Source organism: Sipha flava, unplaced genomic scaffold (genome assembly GCF_003268045.1).
Source record: "Sipha flava isolate LNK unplaced genomic scaffold, YSA_version1 176_pilon_pilon, whole genome shotgun sequence".
Lineage (NCBI taxonomy): Eukaryota > Metazoa > Arthropoda > Insecta > Hemiptera > Aphididae > Sipha > Sipha flava.
This window is the reverse complement of record NW_020272062.1, coordinates 417202-436164: the sequence shown is the minus strand read 5'-3', so window position 1 is coordinate 436164 and position 18963 is coordinate 417202. Positions and strand designations below refer to the sequence as shown.

The following is an 18963-nucleotide window of genomic DNA, read 5'->3' as shown; positions in this document are numbered from 1 at the left end:
ATATCACAAAAAAAAATTGTTAGTCAGATTATTTAAAAGCAAGAACATGATGTGTAATTTTTCATTGTTCAAGTTGTATGAAGACAACAAAAAATAAATTTTAATTCAAAATGTTTATATATATATATATAATATTTTATGTTAAAAATATACATAACTAATATGTTATTTTTATATTAAGTACAAAATCAAATTAAGTACAATAAATAAAGACTATAGAATTTAACATTTTAAAACTGACTTAAACTAATAAGCACAATTCATATAATTATCAAAAATATATAAGAAACATTTTTCTTTTTGAAAATCAATTGATTTTATCATCCAACACCCTATATTGTAGTTGAATTATAATTATCAATTAAATATTGATGACACTATATTAAGTAATGAAATAATAAAATAGTTTAAAAAAAAAATATTATATTTACAATTGTTTAATATAATTTAATTTATACTGCAATTTGTTACAATAACAGATCAATATGGTAAATTTGGAGGTATTTTAGTTGAAGCCTTTTTTTTTTTTTTTTTGATACTGTTAAGCTAAGATAAAAGTTGATAATAATAAAAATTAAAACAAGCATTTACATTTATATTTACATTTAAAATGTCAAATGAAGCAAATTAAGTGATTATGACATAAATAAATAGTATAAATATGTTACTGAGAATAAGAATTAATATTCCGTCATTGCATTCAAATGTTATTCATTTATCATTTAAAATGAATTATTAAAATAAAAAAATAATGTACACTTCTAACTGAATGATTAAATTTCAAAAATAAATGGATAATTGAGTAAAGTATAATATTTAATATATGATTCACTTAGGACATAAATAGCATAGGGAAAATATTCATATGTATCTTATGGTAGGTTATAATACATAATAAAAAAAACAATTTTTCATCAACTATGATGATAATAATTTAGAAAACTAATGTTAGATCATTGTAACAATCACTTAAATGTTATTATCACATTTGTTTTAATGAAAATCATAGTCAATATTTAAAACTGAAATCATAAGAAATTTCATATTATGTAATTTAATTAATCAAAATTATGTTTTTAATATAGATTCTTTGCTACCTATAATGCTTTTATAATTAAGAATTTACAGTTTTTATTTTTACTTTAAAATAAAAATTCAAACTAAATCATTAATTATATAAATTTTATTAAATGTGATACACTATACAATTAGTTAGAGATAAATATACATTAATATATAAAACAATTTATGTTTAGCAATTTAACAAATATTTGACAAGTTATCAAATTATTAAGATGGACACAAAAAGTTATATTTTATGTTTAAGTTGAATTTGTTTTGTTGCTTACAAGTAGCGGCTAGCATTTGTTCAAGCAACCAAATAATTTCTATTAATTTGCATTGCACATGGAGAACATAACTGTAGAGATGATAATTTTCAATATATGGAAGACTAAATAATTTAAAAAGAGATTTTGGTGTATAAGGGGCTAAGGAGATAACATAAAATACTGATACAAGAAGTAAATAGTGTTCATAAAATGTCTGTATACAAAATTCAATAAATAACTAAATATTTTTTTTTTGCTGAAGGAAAGCTTTTTTATTATTTTATTGTGAAATTTGTTTACTATAAATTTGTTTTAAATTGTGATGTATAATATGCTTTTCAAAATATTGCAATATTGAGCAGAATTTAAAATTAAATATTTTAGTTTTTAAATAATAGCAACTGTGTGTTAAATTAAATGTGTTGATATAAAATATTTTGGTTATTAATATAATTGAACTTGATTCATTCGACATTAAAGTTAATGATAAAAAATTAAAACTTAAAAGTAAAAATCACTTTAAGAATTTTCAGCATCAATAATATGTTGAAGATCTTGAAAGTGGTTGGTATCTTGTGTCGGCAAATTGGAAACTTCAGCTTTATATAAAATATCATGACATAATGGACATCGATCCTATCAATAAATTGATAAAAATAAATTTTAGTTTCTCTATTTTCTTAATTTACAAAAGTATACTAGTTTACTTAAGTAAACAGAAATAGCAGTAGATTATTAACTGAAACAGTTTGAGCAATTTTATAGAATTCTCTATGTTTTTTTACAACTAGTCACATTAAATACATTTAATCATTAAAAACAATAATAAGTTATTAGTTACCTGTACATAAAGCCATTTACGTAAACATACACCATGGAAATAATGATTACATTTGGTAATTTTAGCAGATCCCATATTTTGATAGCATATGGCACAAACATCATCTAGCTCTTCCAGTTGGTCACTAGTGGCTTCTGGTAATGATTCAATTTTTTTCACAGCTGTACGACGCTTGATAAATACCCTCCATCCATCTCTAGCATCACACCATATATTAAAATAAGCATGTATGCACATCATAGATGCACGTACTGCACCACCAGAAACAAAAGCCATGATATAAACACCGTTTAGAAATAGAAATATACCAAAACAGAATTCCACCTGAAATTTACAAAAATATTATATTATTCATAATATAATGACTAAATATATAAATAATATATATTGTATAATTACTGTATTCCCAAATGCTTTGATGTAGTACACATAATCGTCTAATCTTTCCCAGAAAGTTGTACGATATGCATCAATTAAGAATAAAGAATAGACAGCTAATGATACTAATACTTTTATAATAATTTCAATATTGAAAGAAGAAACTGCTAGTAACCAAGTACTAATAGAATGGTGAGACCACAAGTATGTTAACATTGTTATGGGAAATGCTATAAGAAATCCACTAACTAAAAGAGCTCTTACATGCCTAAAAAATAAAATATCAAATTTTGAAAATACTTGTTATGGTATTTAATTAACTATTACAATACCTATTAAGTGAAGGATTGTGTGAAGCACTAAGAGACATTAATAATGGGTTGACAACATTGTGAATATAATGTAATAAGGCAGCACAAAGTAAACAGACATTTCTGTAAAGTCTTATAAATCGTTTTTCTGGTTCCAAACCTGTAAGTCCCGTTTGTAATGCTAATATATAAAACAATACTGCAGAAATTGTTCCAATACTTTTATCATCCACATCATCAGTCAACAATATCTAAGTAATTAAAAATTAAAGAATTTCAAAAACTAAAATGCATACAAATTATCTTACCCATTGAAAAAATGCACCAATGTAATGACAAAAATATGACACAAAACTTGTCATTCCTAAAACAGCTGTAAACGTGTCACATCCTTTAATTAATAAATATTTCATAGCTCCATACAAAGTTTCATTTTGCACTTCTATATCAGTTAATAGGTACAGAGTTTGTTCCAATACTCTAATGGCCCAAAATATTCGTAGAACACTTGGAATGTTGAGGCGGTTCCATTCCATTTCAATCAGAGAAGATATTCCATAATTGCTAATAATAAATATATTAACATTAATAATATATGTATATATATATATATAAGTAAAATAACTAATCATATAAGTTTAAGGAAACAAAAATAAAATATTCACATTTTTAACAGTAAATATATTTAGAATACTTAAAAAAAAAAAAAATCGTTGAAAAAAATTTAAAAAATTTTATCTGTTTAACTTTTAACTCTTTATACGAATCACAATTTTATTTTAATAACATACAAGTATCTGTATTTATTTTTGGGACTAATAAAAAGTTAAAATAACAAAATTTTTTACATATTTATATTTAAATTTGTTTCCTAAATAGTAATATTCCACAATAATTATATTAAAAATAGTATCACAATGATTTCTTACTTGATGGTCTCTCGTATGTGATTATATCCATCACAAATTAAATTTTTTATTGTAAATATATTCAACCACAAAGTTTTTAACATTGTAAACAGTGGTAACAATGTTGCTAAAACAGATATTGTATTCAACATCTCATGAGTACCTGGTATTAATGCGATTAAAGTAGGAATAATAAAACTAAAACTGAAAACCTGGAAAAAACCCATGTTAATTTTTTATCTTTGATTAATTATTTTCAATTAATTAAATAAAGTGTATTTACTTTAGGGATTGAATGATTTGTAGTACAGACTTGTAAAAAATCAAACATAAGTGATAAACAACATTGTAATATTACATTACGACATAATAAGTATAAAAAATCAAGAATCTGCAGTTGTGTAAAAAGATGCATAATTCCATAAAAATCCAATGCCATTACTTCATATATCATGTCTATTTTAAAATGTCCATATTTTCCTGATAGTACTTTCAATGTTTGTATATTTGTCCAATAGGATAGCAGTATAATACATATAGAAACTAGATGAAAATATACTAGGTACAAGTATTTAGCTGGTAAAACGAATAAACATGACGATGAACAGAATACTTAAAAAAAAAAAATTGTTCAATTAATAAACTAATAAGAATGTTTCAAAAAGTATTGAAAACCTACTTAAACACGATAGTATAATTTTGAAGAAGGATAGTAAGGTGGCCTTGTAATACTCTGTAGATTCATTGATTTCGTTTTGAACTATAGTGCTATTTACAAAGTCATTATTTTCAGGAAATATTATACTGGTGAATTCTGGTAATCCAAAACTATTTTTAAATAGTTCATCCATAATGAATATGGGTGGAACTCTTAACAAGTTACAGAGAGTCATTTTTTCTTTTTTTAGATATTAAAATCTGAAAATATCAAGACATAATCATAAAATCTGTGCAAATATCATTGGTATCATTTAATATTGAATCAAAAGTAATACATACAGTGTCTGAAGAACGCGAATACAACAGGACGATTTAAAAATAAAAGCATGTGAATAATTTATAATATGATAATTATATTTTTATTTTGATAAAGATTTTTTTTTCTTTATTAAAAAATACATTTTATTTGTCTACGATAACACAAGATTAATTGATACAAAAACTACGGAAACATTTTATATTATTCAAACTAGTCTAACTAAACTATACAAGAAACATTTTGAAAGTCAGTCGAATTCAAAGTAACTCGATCAGCCAACGTTGTGTTTGTTGATATTTACTTGCAGTATAGTGATATTTCAGATATTGCTATTGAGTATTGTTATCTAATTCTAACCTTACACCATAGATATAAAGCGGAAAAGGAATAAAAATAAATTGTTATTACCGATAACAGGAATCAGCTGAGATTTAGAGGATCCGTGCATAGACATAATATAATTTATATTATGTCTATGGATCCGTGTGATCTTATTCTGTAGTTCCTTTCAACCTTGATTATCAATCTGATGAATTTCGGTGTTTCTTATAGAATTAGATTAATCTGATTATTGAATCTCGGATTTTTATGCAAAAAAAAAAAAGTTGTATATGTACATATAATGGCGTATTTTCAAATTTGTTGTGTGTGTAGGGGGAAAGTTAAAATTTTTCTAAAAAATAGGTGATTTTATAATACATATTATAAAAATACATCTAAGGTACCTATGAATTATAATAATTATATTACTCTATTATTAATATAAATACAAATAAAGAGTTATTTACAACCACAAGATATAAATTAATGTTTTCTTTCTTTGTAACTTCGTAGCAAGTCATTTATGACTTTTGAACCGGAAGTCGAAACTCGGAAATCCTTCCCCCTCCAATTCTTGTCAGGTGTGTCGATCGGGCTGCAGACTTCGTAGTCTGGCAAAAAGAGCTGGTTCAGTTGTGTGTAGTTCGTGTACTAAGTCGTGCAGGAATTAGGTCAGTACCGGCGATTCTGAGTGGCTTCGGTGAAGCCGAGAAAGAGTTCATTCCTTTTGGTCGGTCAAGAGACGATGAAAATCAAATTGGCGGCTGCGCTGGTAACGAAAGTAGCATTTACGGACTTTTGATCAGCGAGATCGACAGTAGCGGTGCCAGGATTTTTTGCTAAGTAGAGCAAACGGAAGCCAACAATTTTAAGGTAAGGCCACCAAAAATGAGATTTCTACAAAAGATAAATACCATTATTTAATAATTTCTGCTTATGAAAAATGACTATATTATTATGTCTAAGGTTAGGTTAGTGGTAGGGCCACTGGTAGGGCCATGGCCCTATCTGGCCCGTCCCTGGCGCCGCTAGATCGATGAGGCTATTGTTACGTATGTTGATCATCAAACCATAGTAGGTAATGTAAAAAGTTGGCTTCTATGATAGGTTGTGATGATTCGTGGACGTTTCATTGTTCGTGGACTTGTTTTTTTGACGGGGACGAAACGTCCGCGAACCGTCGTGATACGTCAGCCATTTCGAAAGTCCAAATGAAAAGGCGTTTAAACCCGGGGTCGATTTGGAGTTGTTTGGGACCATGGGTTTTGATTCGGGTATCTTTGCGGCTGTCAATATGGTGTTTAACGATCGTGGCGTATTGTTGCCAGATGGAATCACCGAAATTTCCGCACCGGAGTTAATTAGGAATTGATAATGAATTTGAACGATTTTTGGGGCGTTCAATATAGGTTTTAAACATAAAGTAAAAAATACGTAATATTTTTTGTAAAGGTCTTATTTATACAAATTGCAAATAGGTAATTCATAAATATAAAATAAAAAAATTTAAATAAATGACCGAATTAATATGTTAATTTCTTCATAGAACTTTAACGCAGGGGCGGACGCAGAAAAAAATTTCGTAATGGGATTTTGAAAAAATAAGAATAATTACCGTCAGGCCCGTATTTAAAAATTTGGTGCCCCTGGGCATATTATTTATGCCCCCCCCCCCCCAAAAAAAAAAAAAATAAATAAATAATAATAATATACTTATTATTTCGTCCATAATCAAGATTTTTAATATTAAAATATAACTTATAAATGAAAATCGTTTAATACTTTTTTTAATCAACAAATTAAACAAATTATAACATAATAAAACATACTATTATCTTTTTTTATTGTTTTATTTTTTTTCCATTAGGTATATAATTTTTAAAATTAATTTTGCTAAAATATTTTGTCGCCCTTGAGACTTGACGCCCCCGGACATGTGCCTACCCGTGCCCCTCTAACTATGGGCCTGGTTACCGTTATTTTGAAATAATTAACTATTGACTGTTGTCGATCGTTATCACATGACCATATAACACAATATTTAGGGAAACCGTCAATCATAATGTACTGTAAAGGGGGATGAATAGGGTCATGGAGGTGAATCGGGTCAGTGTTTTGTATTTTTCGCATCTTATATGATAACAAATAAAATAATAATGATATGAATAATGTTAATGCCTCTTTGAAAACTAGAGACGCATGACGAAATTATAGATTTGTCACAATCATAGGATATATGCATTTTTCTACTATCAGTTATCATTTGTTGTATTTCCACCACTCAACAAACTTTATGTGGAAATCGCAGATCAAAGTAACTACAATGCTTCAAACAAGTTTTTTAAGTTGCTTAAACATATTTTGAAATTGAAAATATTTACTTCGTTCAAATATTATAGATATTTATATTTTTTTTCAAAAATCTAAAAAAAATTAAAAAAAAAATTTGATTTTGGGGTGAATAGGGTTAGTATGTATATAAAATTGGTAGATTCCTACATACGTGCGTAATATATTTTTGCTGGATTTTTTTTTTTTTTTTTTTTTAATTCAAATGTGTAGGTTGTTTTAGAATATGACTTGTATCCTAGAACATAACAATATGTTCTATGGTTGTACTGATAAACAAGTTATTTTTGTTTTAGAAATGACTTGCGAATATATACCCGATCCTAGAGGCAAAAGACATATATGGCATGAACCTAAAGTAATAAAACAAGCTATGTTCCCTATCCAAAAGGGTAACTCGATTAGGTCAGTTTCCAAAACTACTGGCATACCCTACAGTGTACTGCAATGCTACTATAAAAAATACAAGACTAACAATAATGTGGTAGTAAACAAAATTGGTGGTCAAACTACTCTTCCTGTGAGTATGGAGCTAACGTTAGTAGCCAACATAATTAAAATGTGCTGATTGGAGTTATCAAAACTAGAACTAAGAATGTTTGTTAAATATCACTTAGGTCAAATTGGCTGTACAATAAAGTGCTTTAAAAATAATTATCCTGGTATAGATTAGCCCGCCATACACGATGGGATTTTTTGACGGATTTGGCTCTCGAAGGATCAAGTCCGCTGGTAAATCCGCTCATGTGTGGTGATCACTGGATGAAATCCGTTTGGTATACAAAATCCGACGGAACAAGCCCTACAGATCGAATCTTTGATCGGCCACTAATTGACAAGGATCGGATTCTACAGAATAAATATTGATAAATGAATTCTCACGTTATCACCTATTTTTCTTATCCACAATATTATCAAATATTCAAATTTCTAACTGTGTAAGTTGTTTATTTCAAATAAATAATGTCGCGTACTGCGTAGTCACATAATATAAAACACACATTATAAGAGGTTCTCATGAACATCGAAACTGGGCGTGTGAATAAGTTAAATTGTTCACATGGTTATCTGTTTAAATAAGAATATGAATATCGGAGTCACATATACGTGGGTGGTTGACCACATCCTGGATCTTGTATTAAGTATGGGCCGGTCAAGAGATAGTACACGCATACAGAATCAATAGAGAATTATCATATTTTAGAGCGCACACACCGAATCAATAACGACTCATCACATTTATCATATTTTATTATCTTATTTCATTTACACTTGGGATTTTACACACACACATACCATATCACATATAAAAGGGACCCGAAAACAAGGGCAATTCAGACGAGTTTTGGCTATGCTGCACTGAGCACCTTCACGTCAGTGTATGTTATGGTCTGGACTTAGAAATATTTCAATCATTTTATAAGTTACAATTGTTAGGACTTAGATAATTTCTATTACTAGAATATTTACAAAATTGTAGTTAAGATAATTTTATGAGTTAAATAAATTTAATTATTTTAAAAAAAGTCTTAATTATTCTTGACTACACTTCCATTCAAGCGTTGACCTAGACGTTGTAACTGAATTAACGGATCAAACGGTTGGCACGTAACAATAATTTGAAATTTTGAAATTGTGTTATTAGTTTTATTACTATTGCAGTAGTGCAGTACTGCTATTCATTTTTAGTTATACAAATTATATAATGGAGTGGAACAGGTCAATCTTAAGTGATTTCATTGATCACTATAGATCCAATGAGTGTCTCTGGAAAATCAACACAGAAGTATATAAAAATAAGAATTTAAAAAACCAAGCTTATACTGAGTTTGTAGATCAATTAAAAAGTAATGGAATGAAAGATGTAAATGTGAAGGTAGTCAAAAATAAACTACAAAATATTCGAAGAGCATACAGAAAAGAAAGGACCAAAGTAGAAAGCTCTATACGATCTGGTAAAGGGTCTGATGATATTTATACACCATCATTGTGGAAAGTTTATACTTATGATAAATAGATTTTTAAGTTTTAGAAATATAATATATGGTTTGTTATAGAATCTCAGAAGCTGCTGACGATTAAACGGCAAAAAAGTTATAATTTGAGATAATCTTAGTTCACATTTATAATCTGAAGTTATACAATTAAGTGAAAAACATTCTGTTGACTTAATTTTTCTGCTACCAAATTCAACACATTTTAAGGCAGCTCCTTGATGTTGTCTTTTTTCGGTGATTGAAAGGAGCATGAAGAAATGTTCTTAAAAATTAGAAAACATGTAGTAGAAATGGTAAATTGACTGTAACTATTAATAAAGATTATTTTCCATCATTACTTAAAAACACATTATGTAAACTTGTTACTAAAAATGGGAAAAATATTATTGCAGGATTTGAAAAAACTGGAATATACCCACTAAACAAAAAGAAAGTTTTAAATATGTTGCTACCAGATACTGAAAATGATAGTTCATCAATAAATGACACTTCTTTAGTGTCAGAAATTTTAGCTACATTTTTGAAAAAATCAAAGAATGGAACACCTGACTCAACTAAAAAACATAGGAAGAAAAGATTAAAGGTTCAACTAGGAAAAAGCATAAAAGGGATGACCCAGGATAAGTGAACTTTGATGAAGCTGATAAACCAGTGGACATTGAAATGATAATCAATGAAGCCAAAGATAAACAAAGGCCAAACTCAAATTTAATTAATGTAGGCCAAATGTCTAGTATTATAAAAAATAATATCAAAGAAGGCTTATGGGTCGTCGTAAGTATGGCGAAACTAAGAAATTATATTTTGTTAAAATCATACAAATATTACAAAAGGGTGAACTTTATGAAGGGTCATTTACCAGATCCAGTAACTTCTCAAGTAGCTACAATAATGAAACCGAAGAACCTATATATATATTTTCAGATATCATTGACTTCTACACATTTAAGCTGTATGATATTGTTATGATAGTTCCTCAACCAACACAACCAAAGAGTCTGCACAGGGGTCGAATGCAATTTACTGTGAAACTAAGTGATATTCAAAACAGTGTATAATACATAGTAAAAAGTTAAATTTTATTGTTACCTAGATGAAGGTGCTTATTTAGTATTATTTAAAAATGTCATAATCTACCTAAAGTGAATTTAAAGACTGATTTGTTATATTACATATCTACCTACCTAATAATTAATTGTTTAAGAATTGTATTAACTTGTTAAGTTTTATCAAAAACAGAAAATATTATTATGTTAAGAAAAATTCTTATAAAAGTCAGTTTTGTTTTATTTTTATTGTTATATGAGGGTGCTTATTTGGTATTTTTAAAAAAATATTATTACCTACCTCTTGTTTAAACATTGCATTATTTATTCAAAAAATTAAAGAATTGTATTAATTAATTTAATTTTAAATTGTTTCTTTTCATTTTTACTTATATAAACTATTTTTCACTGAGCAATACATTTTATAGGTATAACTTAACATTTTTAAAAATGTATTTTACTGACCCTATCACCTCTGGGACAGTGTGAATACATTTTTAGAACAAAATAAACATGTGACCCTATTTGTCCCATAGTAAGTATGAATAGAGTCACATTTTTAAAAAAATATAAAAATATATCCGGTTAAGTGAATGTATTTTTTTATAGTAAATTATATTGGGAGACATCTTTCATTTCATTAAAAAAAAAAAAAAAATTAATCTATCTTAAAAACTCTAAGAGAAATTACCAAAAAACCTTTGAAATTGACCCTATTCACCCCTTTGAGGTCCATTGTAAATAATATTATATCGTATCGTTATGTATATTTACTTATTTTTACTTACTGATAATAAACGACTTACATACATGCATTATTTTTACGAAGTATTGCCATCATGGAATTTCAAAAAATTTGAGTTTTAAGTACCAATTACCTACCTTATTAAATACCTACCAATTATCTACCTTTTAGAATGCTTGGAAAATTACAAATTATTACAAATTCACTTTTTTTAACAAAACATTTTTTTTCTAGCATATTTTGATCGTATTTTGAACAATTAATTTTTTTAAGGTACATAAGGTAGGATCAGGGCCGGATCTAGGGGGGGAAGTCGGGGATTTATCCCCGGGCGTAAAATTTTAGAGGGTGTAATTTTCGTAATTATTAACAACTAATTTGATATTTTTAACTTCGTTAAATACTGATATTAGGTTAAAACTCAATAAGTACGATTGTATACTGATTATAAGAACACAATTTATTTGAGTATTTGTTTATTAATCTATGGATAGGGCGTAATTTTAACATTTTACCCAGGCGTAAAAATTCCTAGGTCCATCTCTGGGTAGGATAACTACGTTTGAAATTAATCATCCATTAATTTCGAGGGTAGGGGGGTGAACCCCCAATTTCACATTGAATTATTATAGCCCTCCCCCAAAATATATAAAGATAAGTACGATGGATTTTCTAACACAGTGATGTTTTACTTGGCGAAAAACGTCTTCACGGACAAAGCGGAACGGGATGGTGCGTTATCTTGGTGAAGCATCCAAGACTTGTCTCTCTACAATTTAGGTTTTGTCTCCTTACTCTTTCACGAAGGGTGGTCTAAACTTCAATGTAGTAATATTGATTGATAGTCTGACCTTCTGGGACCCAGTGAACATAAACTATTCCACGAATGTAAAAAAAAAAACGATCATCATGACTTTGAATTTTGATTTGGTCATTTTTGCTTTTTATAGCCTTGATGAGTTCGGGTTTTTCCAATGTACCTATCGGTTGTCTCTTTGTTTCTGGATTATAGGTAAAAAACTATGATTTATCACAAGTAATCACTCTATCTAAAAAGTAAGGATCAGTTTTAATGTCATTTAAAATGTCAGGGCAAATGTTCATTCTTGATTCTTTTTACTCGGGTGTGAGAAGTTAAAGCACTATTTTTGCTCAAACTTTACGCATATTGAATGATTCATGCAAAATCTGATGAACACTTTCTTTATCAATTCCTATTATTTTAGAAACAGCTCGAATACTCAGACGACGATCTTCACGGGTCAACTTATCAATTCGTTAGATGTTTTCGTTCGTTTTTGACTTGGAAGGTCGTCTAGAGCGTGGATCGCCTTCAGTTGTTTCACGTCCTTTAAAAATTTTAAGCCACTCAAAAACTTGTGTGCGCAATATACATTCATTCCTGTATACTTCTTTTAATATAGTATCATTTTTTGAAGCAGTTTTCCAAACCTTTACAAGAAATTTAACGTTAACGCGTTGAATACTTGACATTTTTCCGACGTGTCACTTTCACACGGACTAGAGCGGGCGATTGTTATAGCAAAACGAAGCGAGTGATTATATTTCACAATAAATAACCATTTAATAGAGTAGACTGTAAACACTGTACATATATATATATATATATATATAAAATATGGTTTACATAATATATGGATTGGTGTGCCGCGAATATTTTGTAAGAGATGAAGTGAGCTGAATTGGTAAAAAGGTTGAAAACCACTGCACTAATACCACAAACCATACATAAAATCAACTTTGCCAACATAATATATGTAATACGCAGATCTTACATCTCTTTATCGTCGAGCCATCCATAAACTATGAATGGAGCTTGAATGGAATAACTTCTTAGTTTCATACGTCCCTATCTTTAAAGAAATCTCCCCTACATACCATCTCATCCTTGGTTTCAAAAAGTAAATGTAAACCGTTCTATAATAGGATGTTATTCCAGGCTGCGAATGTGCGAATTCACTACTGAAACATGTGTACAAGTTAGAACTGAGCGATAACTCTTCATGTTCCCTCACCAACTGTGGTACTCAGTGGCGCCGAAAACGTATGGCAAGTGGGGTAAATACCCCAGAAATTGTTTAGGTGGTGGGTAGGTGGTTAGACTTGATAAGTGCTAGATATATTATTGTACGGTAAAATATTCCATAATATTATGTAATTACTAGATGTGTAGTAAATACTCGTTACTCACAGGTATACAATACTTGCTATTTATGATTTTTTGGTGAGTAGGTGGATACCCATAAGTAGGGTTTACCCCAGTGATATAAAAAAGGTTCGACGCCATTGTAGTACTTTCAATTTACTTTTTACTTTTTAATTTCGATTTTCAACATTTAATATTTAACTGTCCAGCATCCTTATATAATAGATATTTGACAATAATTTTCTCCTCTCTTCATACCAAATTCTTTCACATTGATTCTTTATCCTCCAAAACTCCACTCAAATTAAATGCATAACTAATTTCATTCTCCAATCCAGCCTCAAAATATAAAGACTTAGGCTTATTAGAAATGGATTTTATAATTTTTAGAGAGTAGAATTAACATGTAATTTTGTACTTAATAATAATTGTATAATAGTTATAAGTTTTGGTAAATGTAATAATTTAATGTTAAAATTTCAATAAAAAAATAATAAAAAAAAATAAATAAAAAAATAATATGTATTGTCTTTATTAATGTAGAAACTAGAAGTTTACAAAAATATGAAACTAAATGGTTAAATAAATTATGGTATGATGATAATAATAATTTAATGTTTAAATTTAAAATAATTAATAGTTAATAAATAATAATAATAATAATAATAATAATAATAGTTTAAATAATCTACATATTTATGGGTTATATAATTTAATGGCAAAAATATACTTATTAATTCATTAATTAAATATAATGTATTCTAATAACTCACATAGCTATAAAATTAATTATAAAGTGTATAAAACTATATATAGACCTCTGTAAATTTACATTGTTTAAAATCAAGTATTTATGTAATTATATGATTATAAATATGATGAATGTAAAACATTAAAGTATTATGTTTACATTATACATAAAATAATAATTTGACTTCATAATTCTAATAATAATTATTCTTTTGATAATGTCTAGTGAAATTTTGTTTTAAAAATAAATTTAAATTTATAAATTGAAGAAAAAATAATAGTTTTTTCTGCACTTTTTTCATAGTGATAGTTCAAATAACTATTTTAGCTTTATAAGTAAAGCTTTGAAATAGTTTTAAAAACATAAATGATAGAAATTATATAATAATATAATTTATATAAATATTTCTTTATTAAAAATAAGATTAGATTCTATGCAAACAGAATAAAAATTAAATACATTTACATATTTTCTACAATACATAACGTTTTAATCCATTCTCAAGTTTTTGGATCGTATGATTTTTGGCTTTTATTTTCACTCACTGTAAGTTCAAACCATGGAAGTATAAGCTTTTCTGTCTTATTAATGTAAATTAATTTTATCAAACCTACATTTACTGGTGACTTGATTAGTATTTATTTAAAACAACTATTGTCAAAAATGCTTTTGAATTTAATATTTAAAAATATATTTATGAAATACAATTAAAAATAATTATCAGTAAGAATTGGTGCTAGGCAGTGATGAATATTAATTTATCATTATATTATCTACAGGGAAAGTAAAAAGTCATTCAGTCATCATATAAATTTAGTATAATAATAACATAAATAAAAAAACCATATATAATAAAAAATAATTGTGCATTTTAACTGATTCAGCATAACAATTTTAATTAAATAATTTATGTAGATCAAGAATAGAATATATATTACTGAAATATGCACAATATAATAGACCTAATATACCATTAGCCATAAAGTTACAAAGAAGTTAACAGATAAGGTCAAATAATTATATATTTAATTTTACTTAATATAATTAATCATATTAATTTTCATTGAATAATTGTAAAAAAAATATTATTTTATTTAAAATATAAATGGAATGCAATATTGGAACACAACTATGTTTTAAAAACACATTATCGTTGTAAAACATTGTTAGTAAAATAATTTTTTCTATAAATTTAAAAAATTTGAAAAATCAAAGGCGATATAAATTAAATTACCCATTATTATATTTATTTTAAATTAGTCATAATCAAATAATATAAATTATATCTGTCTAATATATAATTATTCAAATAATTTGCAAATTCAATTTTATAATTGGTAATTTTAATTAATAAAATATGGAGTCAAACAAATTATGGCATAATTATACATAAGTTAGTAACATGTTTGATTTGATTTTTCTTTTTTTATATAACATATAATTTTTATCTTACAAGGCAGTAACAACAGAGCATTGATGATTTGAGCTTTTTTTGGGAGAAATGTTATTTTTTAAATTATTTCTAACTTTTGTATCCAAATCCAATATTCTAAAAAAAATAAAATAAAATAATATTAATACAATACACAACTGTACTTATTAAATAAGGAATATGTTTAAATATTGTAATAAAGGTTATAAGCTATTATATTATGCCATAGTTCAGTGTTTCTTAAATTTTTTAAGATCACAGAACATTAAACAATATTTTTTAATGTGGAACTCCTATGAAAATTATCTTAAAAAAAAGAAAGGTACAAAATTATGGCGATAAATGGTAACATTAAAAATATTACTATAATAATAAATTATAATACTAAATATAGAAAAATTCAATTAAATTATTTATTTATTATAGCATTCAAGAAGTAACATTATATTTGATTTCAGTAAAAGGAAAAATGATTATTAAATTAATGCATGAATCTTAATGGGATAGATATGCTTAAATGTGACTGCATATATTATCAATATCTGGAGTAAAATTTGTTAATGAAAGTTTTAGAGTCAGCATCAAATTCAACCTGTTTCGATATTTAGACTTGGTTGCAGTGACTGCTGAGATTCTACATAAATAAGTTGAAAAAAAAGAAAGTAGGACTCTCAATGCCTTTTTAATAAACATCTTGTATTCATATTGTACTGCATGGCACCATGTCTATCAAAGAAAATGCACAGTATCGTAAGCAAAAAATGGTAATTATTACAAGACATGTTCAATGGTTGAACGGTTGTAATAAATTCAAACCATAATTTTATCTGTTAAAATTTATGTGGAGACGATCCACATTCTGATTTTTCATTGTTAACAGTAGTTTTTTGACCTCTTACAATTTATAAGTTCAAAACATTATTGGCTATAAATTATTTATTGTACAAAGCATACTGTAGTTGAATATTATGTAATATTAAAATAAAATATTTTATAAATGTGCAACATTTATATTATTGTTGCTAACATGACTTTTTTCCTTTAGCCACCTTTGATTTTTAGTTTAATTTTTTTTAAATAAATTTTTTTCAATAATTTGAAAAGTTGATCATAATGGAAATATGTACTATGAAAAATGTTGTAAAATCACTGCTCCAAACTATTACATTATATGTAATCATAAAAATTTATCATAGTTTAATGAATATTTTAATTTTAAGAAACTTACTTTTGTATTTTCGGATTATGAGCTGTATTAGCATTTTCTAATTTTTCTAGGCGTTCGTGAATTGATGATAGTTGTGATTTGTTGTTCTATATAATAACAATATATTTTTAATTAAATTTTGTACAATAATATATGTCTTCATAAAAACTACTAACAATAATTTCATTTTTATTATCCTTAAATGTATTTAACTTTGACTCTAATGTTTGTTCCATTAATTTATGTGCTGCTCTTATTTCTTGAATAATATCTAAACAAATCATACACTATAATTATTTAGTTATACATTAAAATATTTCAGTAAATAAACCTACTTTTATAAGTTCATATTACACTATTATTACCACACAATCTTAGCTGGCATAACTGCTGTTTATTTATAATTAAATTATTTACATTAATCAATAGTTGTACCTATCATTTAAATATACGGAAGACAATTATATACATATTAAAAGCTAGATTTGATGCTCGAATATATTGATTATTATTAATTTCTTAATAAAATTACTTGTTATAGATCCTGGATCCGCACAAGCACATCGATCATTATTTCTGCTAGATAGATCCAATTTCAAATTTCGTAATTCAAATTTCACTAACTCCAATTCATTAGAAAGTCTCTGATTATCTTTTTTTAAATCTGCTATTTCATTAGCATAAATTGTATCATAAGATTCCCGGTCTGATTCACTGCTAATTAAATCAAATTTATCATCTTGGTTATTTAAACCTGGATCACTATGGGTACGTTTGATTTCAGATTCATTGTCTATGATATTAATAGGAGGTAAACTAGTAAATTGGTCTCTAGATAATATATTTTGATTTGGTTCTACGTATTCTCTACCAATACCAACAGACATATATGGTGAAAATACTGGATACATAGTATGAAATCTTGGATCAACAGGTATATTAACTGGGACAGGATACCCACACATAGCAGAATCTGACATTGTAGGATACAAACGCTGGTTAGATTGATTCCATTGAAGCGTAGAGAACTCAGATATTTGTTCATTATAATTAGGTGGCCGATTTTCAACTCTAGAATATTTTTGTCTGGAGAGTTTAGGTTTTTTCATAGAGTTAGAACGGTTTCTATTACTACCAGACGCTGAATTGCAGTCAGAAAAATTAGCCCTAGAATGAATAAAAAAAAATCATCAAATAACATATTATAAAGTGTTTAATGATCTATTCATTTGTTTATAATTTGAGATTGGTTTTAATAGTATTACCTGTTACTGTTAGTGTTGTACATTTTTATGAGTTAATAAAATCAAACTTCACATCAACTTAATAAATACTCAAATTTTTAAACATCAAATACCAAAATTCGAATTTTAAGATTTATTTTATGTACAATGTACACCAGTCATAGAATATTACACTGATAATTGATAAAGATTGATAATAATGCATAAACTGAAAGCGATTTTTGTCCAGAAAATGATAATGAATAACCATGTTGTAATGGTAAATCATTATTTACGAAAATTAACTAACATCTTGTCGTAGTTACTATAACCTTCACGGATAGAAACAAAGAATGCAATTATATAATATATAATTTATGTATGTTCGGTAATTTGGTTTGAATTCTGAGATAATACTTTCCGAATAATAAAGTTTTAAATTAATTTCTGAAAGAATTTAATTATTTTAGTTCTCAATTAATTCTTCGATATAGTTCAAGTAATAATAATATGTATTGAGTTACAAATAAAAAAAAAATCGTAATAATTATTTATTAACTACTAACACTTTCGAATGTCACTTTCGTGATTCATAGTTATGAGTTTTCTCGTTGATTATGTCATATTATATGTATTAAATTAAATTGTGATACTTGTTTATAAATAATTAATCTATTGTGATAATGTGGTAATCTGTAGTATTCGACTTGAAAAAAATTCGAAGGGAGACACAAATACATAACATTATTTAGGTAACAGTGGCGTAGCCAAGGGGGGGGGGCTAAGGGGGCTATAGCCCCCCCTCCCATGGACCGTGTTTATATGTATAATGTATCTTGACTATTTAATAGAATCAATGGATGCTCGTTTTAATCAAAGGCTTATTGATGTTATGCCACTTGAAGGACTTATTCCGGCCAATTTAAATATGTATGACGATAAAAATATTATAAAAGCTGCTAAAATATATGTCCAAG

General features: G+C 26.9%; 3 protein-coding genes across 10 annotated transcripts; 1 reads left to right on the top strand and 2 right to left on the bottom strand.

Moving 5' to 3' along the window:
- Positions 1 to 517: 517 nt before the first annotated feature.
- On the bottom strand, positions 518 to 5153 carry LOC112680383 (protein TRC8 homolog). The gene is made up of 10 exons (XM_025550468.1): positions 4769 to 5153; positions 4449 to 4687; positions 4053 to 4381; positions 3791 to 3981; positions 3170 to 3425; positions 2883 to 3112; positions 2572 to 2818; positions 2173 to 2496; positions 1850 to 1967; positions 518 to 546 (listed from the first exon to the last, which is right to left on the bottom strand). Exons 2-9 carry the CDS (start codon positions 4660 to 4662, stop codon positions 1851 to 1853), a joined length of 1908 nt encoding a protein of 635 aa, XP_025406253.1. The 5' UTR covers positions 4663 to 4687; positions 4769 to 5153; the 3' UTR covers positions 518 to 546; position 1850.
- A 279-nt stretch (positions 5154 to 5432) lies between these two features.
- LOC112680369 lies at positions 5433 to 10593 on the top strand. 5 transcript variants are annotated; one of them, XR_003148299.1, is made up of 5 exons: positions 5433 to 5469; positions 5583 to 5942; positions 7715 to 8356; positions 9476 to 9708; positions 9808 to 10593. XR_003148299.1 is itself a non-coding variant. In XM_025550452.1 (3 exons), the coding sequence occupies exons 2-3, from the start codon at positions 7717 to 7719 to the stop codon at positions 8171 to 8173; spliced, it is 309 nt and encodes a 102-aa protein (XP_025406237.1). In that variant the 5' UTR covers positions 5854 to 5942; positions 7715 to 7716; the 3' UTR covers positions 8174 to 8727. The 5 variants fall into 5 exon arrangements, 1 of the variants encoding a protein (XP_025406237.1); XR_003148302.1 differs by lacking the exon at positions 5433 to 5469 and having other exon boundaries at positions 5854 to 5942; positions 7715 to 7938; positions 8036 to 8356; positions 9808 to 10592; XR_003148301.1 differs by lacking the exon at positions 5433 to 5469 and having other exon boundaries at positions 5854 to 5942; positions 7715 to 7955; positions 8036 to 8356; positions 9808 to 10592.
- LOC112680368 lies at positions 5879 to 18069 on the bottom strand. Of its 4 annotated transcripts, none has more exons than XM_025550448.1 (6): positions 18029 to 18069; positions 17296 to 17930; positions 16940 to 17034; positions 16785 to 16870; positions 15578 to 15673; positions 5890 to 5966 (listed from the first exon to the last, which is right to left on the bottom strand). In XM_025550448.1, the coding sequence occupies exons 1-6, from the start codon at positions 18049 to 18051 to the stop codon at positions 5909 to 5911; spliced, it is 993 nt and encodes a 330-aa protein (XP_025406233.1). In that variant the 5' UTR covers positions 18052 to 18069; the 3' UTR covers positions 5890 to 5908. The 4 variants fall into 4 exon arrangements, with proteins under 4 accessions (XP_025406235.1, XP_025406233.1, XP_025406234.1 ...); XM_025550449.1 differs by lacking the exon at positions 5890 to 5966 and adding an exon at positions 14556 to 14668; XM_025550450.1 differs by lacking the exon at positions 15578 to 15673 and having other exon boundaries at positions 5879 to 5966.
- Between the last annotated feature and the right edge of the window lie 894 nt (positions 18070 to 18963).

What these genes read in the sequence shown, in the direction of transcription:
- LOC112680368 (XM_025550448.1), bottom strand. Translation starts at nt 18,051, where the DNA reads ATGTACAACACTAACAGTAACAG. An exon ending in GGATCCAGGATCTATAACAA is followed by an intron (nt 17,035 to 17,295) that starts GTAATTTTATTA and finishes TGATTTGTTTAG; the next exon opens with ATATTATTCAAGAAATAAGA. An exon ending in CATAATCCGAAAATACAAAA is followed by an intron (nt 15,674 to 16,784) that starts GTAAGTTTCTTA and finishes TATTTTTTTTAG; the next exon opens with AATATTGGATTTGGATACAA.
- LOC112680383 (XM_025550468.1), bottom strand. Translation starts at nt 4,662, where the DNA reads ATGACTCTCTGTAACTTGTTAAGAGTTCCACCCATATTCATTATGGAT. An exon ending in CAAATCATTCAATCCCTAAA is followed by an intron (nt 3,982 to 4,052) that starts GTAAATACACTT and finishes GGTTTTTTCCAG; the next exon opens with GTTTTCAGTTTTAGTTTTAT. An exon ending in CACAATCCTTCACTTAATAG is followed by an intron (nt 2,819 to 2,882) that starts GTATTGTAATAG and finishes TTTATTTTTTAG; the next exon opens with GCATGTAAGAGCTCTTTTAG.
- LOC112680369 (XM_025550452.1), top strand. Translation starts at nt 7,717, where the DNA reads ATGACTTGCGAATATATACCCGATCCTAGAGGCAAAAGACATATATGG. An exon ending in GTGGTCAAACTACTCTTCCT is followed by an intron (nt 7,939 to 8,086) that starts GTGAGTATGGAG and finishes ATCCTGGTATAG; the next exon opens with ATTAGCCCGCCATACACGAT.